Source organism: Psammomys obesus, unplaced genomic scaffold, assembly GCF_907164565.1.
Source record: "Psammomys obesus unplaced genomic scaffold, mPsaObe1.curated_primary_1811, whole genome shotgun sequence".
Lineage (NCBI taxonomy): Eukaryota > Metazoa > Chordata > Mammalia > Rodentia > Muridae > Psammomys > Psammomys obesus.
In genome coordinates, this window is record NW_026585504.1 from 62,186,699 (window position 1) to 62,195,849 (window position 9,151).

The window sequence follows — 9,151 nt, forward strand, 5'->3', positions numbered from 1 at the left end:
ACACCACATTCCTTTCTGCATAATTAAAGAATAGTTCTAAATGTGGTATGGTTTCCTTTGTAAGATTTACAAATTTATTTATTTATTTATTTATTTTTTGTTTTAAATTATACTTGTGTGCAGTGTCTGTGCAGAGCAAAGAAATGTAATTCCCTGGAGCTGGAGTTACAGGTGGTAGTGAGTTTTTGGGAAACTAAACTATGGTCCTCTGCAAGAGCAGTTCATGCTCTAACCACTGAACCATTTCTCCAGCTACTGTTTTAAGACTTTGAAATGTCCTACTTTTTTGCAAATGGTTCAAATGCTATCATGAACTTTTCCTTTCTTCTTACACTCTCCCTGAGTCTGAGCTTGTATTTCACCATGGCCTTCATAATTTTCTTATCTCTGTCTAGCTCTGCCTCTTATGTCTGTATATTTCAGCTCTCTTGTCACCTTAGTCATGATTATCACAGGAAAGCTGCTGCTCTCAAAGGCCTTTATTGTTTTACCTTCTATTTTTTACACCACTTTGTACATTAACTGAGAATGTGTGCATCTGGTGATGGGCGTGTGACTCATGAGTAGTAGCACTCCTCTGTAACATGTATAACATGAGACAATGAGATTACAGTCTTCACTGACACATCCCCAGCATCTGGGAAGAATATTAGTAACAATGTCAACAATTTGCAAAGTCAAGGTAACTTTCATTGTTCACTTGGTGATAGTCATGAAAATATATGATAATGTATGTAGTAAGTTGAAAACTCAAAAGTAACATATAAGGAAAAGGTGAGCAAATCTGCATAACTCAACACATAATCAAAACATAAAACACATGACCCAGTGAGCCCTGCTCTCTCCTTGGATTTCACACGTGGAACATCCTCCATGACAGTTCTTCTGAGAAACAGGTGCTGGCCCTGAGGCATGACTCTGTAAACTTCCAGGTGTGTCACATACTTGCCACCCTGCCTCCCAGCCCCTTGGAAGTTAGGCCAACCATGTCCATTTCCTACTTTCTGTTCAACACTCCTGAACGTGAGTTTATGCTGCTGCTAAAGTCCTAATCATCTTAGAAATGTGCTTCCATTCATTACCATACTCAGCTCTCCATTTCATGAAAGTCTAAGCAGTCAGTAAGATTCCCATAGTCATATTGAAAGCAAATAAATAAATAAATAAATAAATAAATAAATAAATAAACCCAGCTCTGATAGACCACCAAATGTACTTTCTTAATGAATAATTGATAACTAGGTGTTTTGTTGTTAGCAGATGATTTCTATTCGATATTTATAAATTTGGATTCAATATAGCCATGCCTGTTGTTTCTATTAGGAAACATTGTGGTTCCTAAAATTGACAGAACAATGCCTATAAGAAGAGTAATTCAGAGGGCATCAATATCCATCAGGTTCTTAATTTCTATTGGTTTCCTTTTTAGTGTCTAACTTAATTGAATTAGAACATATTGTTAGTTATATATTATGTTTATTTCCATTTCATTTTGCATAATAATAGTAAGTATATGCATATACAGAGCACAATGAAATATTTTCCTCTGTCTCTTTGTGTACAGCTGTCTGTATGTCTACTTTGTATCATCTTTGTACCTTCTCTTTTTCAGCCAAAAAATATGGATGGCAGTGTTCTTGCGTGTCATACTTTAGTAGGCATCTATTTCAATGGGGAGAGCAGAGAAAATCCTTTCTGTTGTTTGTTGATGATAGAGACACAGACTTTATCACATAAAAATTACATGTGACTTTAAAATAATTCTCCTGGGAGCTGTTGTCTGGTTAGGGTTGCAGGAGGGTGTGGTTTAATAGGTGGTTTATGATTAAGTTTGAAAACTACATAGGCCTTGGACAAGAAACTTTTTGAGAGAATTTTGTTCCCAAGAAGGGGACATGTGAACACACTCTATATTGGAGAGTAATGACAATAGGATGATGAAGATGATTGTTAGAGCAGTATGCTGTAGGACTGTGATGATTTTCAACTTCAACTTCTGGGGACCATCCACGAGCGCTGGCCTTGATGTAAAGGCCAGCAGGAACGTACAGAGATGTTTCCATTGCAGGATCGGAACAGAGGGTGAGGTTGACATCCAAGAGTATGTTTTGGGACATTCATTCAACCAACCTATGGGTGAAGAGAGTGTCAGGAGAATGAAAGGTTGAGAGTTTGTCAGTTTGGGAGGGACTGTGTTATACACAGTCGCCTAATAGAACTAACAGAAGCCAGGAAAAGTAAACTTCAAAACTGTAATGATGAACTGTATTTACAGGTGAGGCAGCAAATAGATATAGGAAGATTGGTCAATAGCTAGCTGGTCAATTACTATTTAAAAAGGTGGCTAGATAAACGAGAAATGTGTTCTCTGCACAAGGGGTGTGTGTGGGTGCTTTCATACATTAGGAGATGAGAAATCCGAACTTGTTGCTTCAGAACTCACTGAAATGCCTGAAGCTAAAGTTTAGAAGTTTCAATATGTTGGGGAAAACAAAGGGTGTACATGGCACTTAAGGAAACAATATACATGAGGCTGATAGTATGCAGTGACTGAACAGCGACCAACAGACAGAACTGTGGGCCCCAAAACACTTGCCACTGCATTCCCCAGGTGAGAGGAAACCCCAGGGTGAGGGAAACACTCTGGTTCAACCTCAGGTCACCTAGCTAATCCCTAGAAAACTTTCTGGATTCCTGCAGGCACTTGGCCTCCAGCACCTAACCGCAAGCCTGAGCACTGTGTTCACCTTCACAAACTGAACTGTGGGTCCCCCAAACACCAGAGGCCAGTTGAGAGGAAACTCCATTGTGAGGGAAACAATTGGGTGTGAGCTCAGGTAACCAAGCTAATCCCCAGAAAAGTTCCTGAGTCCCCACAGGTACAGGGTCTTCTGTGTGCTGGCTCACCAGCCACTGATTACTTTCTGGGTACTGGGGCACAGAACTCCAACCTCAGGCCTCCGGACACCTGGGAGTCACCTGAACAACCCCAAACACCTCTCCAAAGCTCAACCTATATTTCTAGGGAAAGGACCAAACCTCTGGGCTCACTGGTTTTTCAAGATGGCTGTGCCCAGCTAACACAGAGTGCCTGGGCAGCTGCAACTCATTAACTTGCCAGGGGCAGGGCAGCTGTCACCAGGATTTCCCCTGTTGAGAGCAGAGTCCCTGGGCTTCTGAGGAGTCCAGTTAGCCCACAGGATCATACACCTGAGGAGAGCCCAGGCAATTAGTTCCCTGAGAACTACCCACCAATCGGAGACCATACCCACCAATCTGAGTGGCAACTGTAGGAGCATCCAGCCTGCCCAGGCGATTTCCCGCACTACCCCTTCCCACCTGGACTACAGCGGGCACAAGAAACTACTAGCCAACACCTGAGACACCAGATGGGTAAAGCCCATAAAAACACAATTAACAAAACCCAAAGCAATACAGCGTCTCTAGAACCCAGTCATCCAAGGGCAAGCAGCCCTGGGTACCCTAACATAAGTGAAACCGAAGAAAATGACCTTAAATCTATGCTTGTGAAGATGAGAATGGAGAAAATGAATAAAATCTGTAAAGAAATATAGGAAGAAACAATGGCCTTTAAAGAGGAAATAATTAAAGCATTGAAAGAAATGAAAGAATCAGAGGAAAGTTCAAACAGGTGAAGGAATTGAATAAAATATAGAAAAATGCAAACAGGTGCAGGAAGTCATCAAAATGGTGTGTATTTGTGGTATGTGCATATGTGTTATGTGTATATATAACATATAGATACATGCACAATCACACACACACACACACACACACATATATATATATACGACTATGGGAACATGTTCTGTGGGTGAATGCTGCTGCATTAATGTGCAAGTGAAGGGCTGGGATTCACTTTGGGAATCGTCCCCAGTGACTCTTGGATATTTGTCATTGTGCCAGTCTCTCAGTCAAATCCAGAGCACACCCCTGCAGCTCATCTCACCAGCCAGCTCGCTCTAGGGAAACATGTCTCTGCCTTCATCACCTACTGGCTTCCATACCCACTGGGCATTTACATGGATTCTTGGAATCCATTTTGGACCTCGTGCTTGCAATATGAACTCTTCTAATCCATAAGCCATCTTCCCAAACCATTCAAATAACTATATTTTAGAGAAAGTATGTAACTAACAGGTTAGGGAAATGTTCATAATGACTCACAGGCGACACAGGTCACCCATACTATACCTGTTTAGAGAGCCAGGTGTCGGATGTCATCTCATATTTCTGAAACAGAAATTAACTCATGAAGCATCTACGACCAATACGAACATTCATCCATGTAACCTTACAATCTTCTCTTCAGACTTTACCCTCTCTTCAACTAGAAAAACACCTTCAGAGGCCCATCGCATTGGCAATATTGATTTGAAATGCATGAAGAGTAATTATGCAGTAGTTTGGCAAGGGCACATCCCCAGGGTGGGAGAAATGCTAGGTTAGTCTCTATTTCTGTTTTGTCACATCCTTCAGAATTCAGTGAGCCACCAGACCCTGTTTTTCTCACTTGTAGACATCACCTGGAAAGAAAATTAAGTCTCCAGCAGACCTGGGCAAACAGCCAGCAATAAAATTAAAAAAAAAAAACTGAAAATCTTGTATTTAATTCACTTTTAGTCATAACCATTTTTCCTCATTAGTAGTCATTCAGTCTTAGAGAAAAAAAATATCAAACCTTTGACATGTCAGATTTGATTTTTCTTTGGAATATCTTGAAAATGGTCACAACCAAAATCATTGCAAAAGCCAAACTTGACCAATTAATCTCAAGTTAAGTTGATAAAATATTTTAGAAATAATGTTGTTTTATCATGACACGAAGCTTATGTTTTGAAAAATACAAACATATTTTTAAAAGATCATCAGTTTAAGAAAACTAAACACACTGTGCATTGGTCTTCAATATATAAGGAAGGTCTCACTTTAAATGGTTCATATTATTTTCATATCACTTGTTCATTCCAAAGATATATTATTATTATTATATATTTTACAATTAATCCCTTTCTTTTAAAAGATTTATTATTAACCAAGTGTATATTTCTTTTATCTCTGTGTGAATATGTTGCTCTGAAAGTCCAGAAAACAGCATCAGATCCTTGGAGCTGGCCTTCCCTGCTTGTGAGTCTCCTAACATGGGTGCTGGGAACTGAACTCTGGTACTCTGAAAGAGCAGCTTGTAACTACTCTGCCAGAATTCTGGTTCCTGTCACTTTTTTTTTCAAGCATGTTTTTCAAGTAGTTCACTACATATGGCTCCATGCACACATGAGAAAACATCTAAAGAAATGATTCCTTAAATCTCCAGTCATTGAAGCAACAGCCATTGTTTCTATCCAAGATATAAAATATTGATGAAAACTGCTTATCAGTGTCACGCTGGTTTTCTTAAGACTCCAGAACTAAATTCTTATGTGCTGTAATTTGTCATACAATATAAATTTCCAGAAATTGAAACTTTTAACTGAGACACAGCATAAAATTGCCAGAATCTTAATAATGTTTTAAGTAAACATACTGACAGACCAAGCATGTGTAGCATTTTAACTTATCCTTATGGCCATGTAGTAAAAATGTTTAGATTTTTTTTTTTTCCTTACATAGAGGAGCTAACAGGATTCTCTGGGTAATCCATTTTTGTCTCCCACCTGCTAGGAAAGCAGTGAAGAACACCAGCATGTCTATCCAGCTCAAGTTTAAAAGGACTTCCTTGTCAGTTGAATAACACCACAGGAAGTCCAGTCAATCTATAATATAAAGAGATGGAACGTAGTGGCCAGGAGGATGTTACTAATGATACAAATGTAACATGAAAAGCATCACTAACATCCAATAAGTGATGCTAGCTTCAAATATTCAATTCCCATACTTAAGCTATGCAATGACAAACTGCTGCCCATTTAATTCTCCTCTAAAAAACTATTTAAGAAGTGTGTTTCTATATTGTTCACATAAAGTGAAATGAGCAGACCAGGAGTGCTTAACTTTAAGAGCTTTGACAATCTTATTTATTTATGCATCAAGATATGGAGACTCCAGTTCCCCCCTGTCTACCAGCTCCTGCAGTGGCTGCAAAAGGACCTTCTTCCCATCCTTTTTTTACACAGGGGTTTGTGTCATTGTAGGGAGCCGGAGAATTAAACCACACATCACTTGATGTTGTCAGACTTCTTCTAAGCCACACTTTTGAGATTTATCCCTCTCCTGTTTTAATGGTGCCAGCATCCTATTTCTGTTCTTAGAAAAGAAAACTTTATGGAGAGCGTGTGTGTGACATTAGGTGTAGTGTGCCATGGCACAAGTTTGGAAGTCAGAGGACAACATCAGGTAGCTGTCTTTGCCTTCCACCTTACTTAAGTCAAAGTCTCTTGTTTGCTACTGCCCATGCCAGGCTTCCTGGCCGGTGAGTTTCAAGGTATTCTCAGTGTCCCCTTCCCAGTTTGATAAGGAGGGATGGGATTATAGATACCTACTATAGTGTCCAGCCTTATGAGATTTCTAGGGATCTGAATTCAGGTCCTCATGTGGGCATAGCCAGCCTTTACTAACAGAGCCATCTCCCCAACCCATATAACTGCTTCTTTTTAAATTCAATCACATAGATTAATATAACTATTTTTTTATCCATTCCTTGTTAATGGACTGAATCCTACTGATAACTTTTAGCTACTGTGAGTAAAATATTGCTAATGACTTCTTTTTCCTACAAATCCTTTTGTAAACATATTATTTCACTTTTATGCAAATGGTAATGGAACAACCAAGCAGGCATACATATGGGTGTCCTGTACTAAAATATTTTATTATATTTGCCATGCGTACATTTTTGTTTAATTTCAGTTGATCTTCAAAATATGTATTAATGGAATTAAATCATTTTCAGTTTTACCTGAAAAGAATATAAATCTTAATGTTTTGCCCCCTCATTCACAAATTTTGTTTGGCTTTGTATTACTGTATTAATTTAGCCCATCTCCTGATATGTATTATTATCTCATTGAGATTGTAATCTACATTTCTCTAATATCTAATAAGGTCAAATACCTTTCATGCATTTATTATTTTTCTCTTGTGTCCTTTCATATATTTTGTTGTCTCAGTTGTTTGTTTTTTGTACTGTTATGTTGTATTTACTGTGGTATTTATTTGTGTGTGATGCATTTCAGAAAACAGCTTTATCATCTATGGTTTTGTTAGCCATTTTTATAACAGTTCCTGATGAATTTTTTATTTTAATGAAGTTCCATATTTTTTCTGTGATTGCTGATTATCTAGCTTATTCAGTATAACAGAATTGTATTATTCTGTTATCCTGCTTCTGTGATCAAATGTCTGACAAGAAAAGATTTATCTTATAAATAGTTCATTGCAGATGATAGTCTGAGGGATATAATCAATTGTAGCTGGCAAGGCATGGGACAGGAGCAGGGCACAGGCTGTTCACATTTCATCCACACCCAGGAGGCAGAGAGCAAACAGAGTGGGACTGGGCTATCAATCCTCTAGCTACTGAAGATTTCACACACTTTCTCAAACATCACCACCCACTGGAAACAAAGTTCAGACATGTGAGCCTGCGGCGACAATTTCATATTTAAGCCCTAAATTACAGTCCATACTTTCTTCCATAAGATTGATACTCTGTCACTTTGGATTCTCAAGTATCCTTTTAAAACAGTTGAAGAATAATTTTTTCCCAGGTGGTTGAAAATTGTATCTAGACTGGTCCTTAGGTTCCATGAGGTTTATAAAGTGACCCAAAGCTTGTGTTTCTCTGGCCTCTGTCTCCTGAGTGCTGGGATTATAAACATACTCCATAAATCCCAGCATGTTATAGAAATACTTTTTTTTAAATTTATTCTTTATTAATTACACTTTATTCACTTTGTATCCCCCCTCTGGTTCCCTCCTTCCTCCCATCCCAATCCCACCCTTCCTCCACCCTCTTCATGCATGCACCTCCCCAAGTCCACTGATAGGGGAGGTCTTCTTTTCCTTCCTTCTGATCCTAGTCAATTAGGTCTCATCAGGAGTGGCTGCCTTGTCTTCTTCTGTGGCCTGGTAATGTTGCTTCCCCCTCAGGGGGAGGTAATTAAAGAGCAGGCCAATCTCAACATTTATCATGTTCTAATTACATTGCTAGAGTTGAGTGATACTTTGTTTAAGGTTTTTATTTTTTTGTAGACACACTTTTGAGAAAAAAAAATTAATTATATTTTATCAACATCTTGGTAATTAAAGATATTTTCATTTTACTTTAGCGTTATTAGTATTTTAAGATGGTCTCCTATACTGCAGGCTATCTTCCATGTGTACTTGAGATTGACCATGACTTTTGAATATTCCTGCTGCCACCACATCTCGTTTATATGCTTCTGAGTCCTGAACCCAGTGATTTCTGCAAGCTTGGAAAGCACTCTTCCAACTGAGCTACTGTTTTAACCTTAAATTCAGATCCTCCTGCCTCTAGCCCCAGACACCTGTGATGAGAGATATGTATTACCACACCTACTTTATGGAAAACTAAGGATGGGACACAGGGCTTCATACATGCTAGGTAATACCCAGCTAATTGAGTTATACCTCCCATTTAGTGTATTTCTTTTTCACCTGACTCATTTAATTTATAATAATGCCATCTAGAACCATCCATACTACTGCTAGTCTATTATTTCTGTGTTTTAAAAGAATGAATAAAATGTGACTGAATCATCTATTCATTTGTCTAATGACCTATTCAAGAGAAATCTATTTACTCACTGTGATTGTTAACTTTAACTATTAACTTATACAACCTAGGATCATCTGGACAAATATTCTCAATGAAGGTTTTTGTTTGTTTTTACATTGTGTTGGCCTGTAAGTGTTTGTGGGTGAGGGCTTCCCACATCAATTGATGTGGGAAGACCCAGCTCATTATGAGCAGCCTCATTCCCTAGTGAAGAGATCCTGGACTGTCTGAGAGTGCAGAAGTAGAAGGGAGTGAAGAACTCACTCAGTTGTCCTCTCTGCTCTGAAGTGATAGGCCATGTACTGGAATTTGGGAGCCCTTTCTCACTCAGTTGTCCTCTCTGCTCTGAAGTGATAGGCCATGTACTGGAATTTGGGAGCCCTTTCTCACTCA

The 9,151-nt window shown here is 38.7% G+C and overlaps 1 protein-coding gene across 1 annotated transcript in view; it reads right to left on the reverse strand.

The window, feature by feature from the left end:
* Dpp10 (dipeptidyl peptidase like 10) overlaps positions 1-9,151 on the reverse strand; it is a 706,326-nt gene that overhangs the window by 65,831 nt on the left and 631,344 nt on the right. Inside the window, exon 12 of the mRNA XM_055601904.1 lies at positions 4,216-4,254. Within this exon, the coding sequence (XP_055457879.1) occupies positions 4,216-4,254 (39 nt within the window). The remainder of the gene's footprint in view (positions 1-4,215; positions 4,255-9,151) is intronic.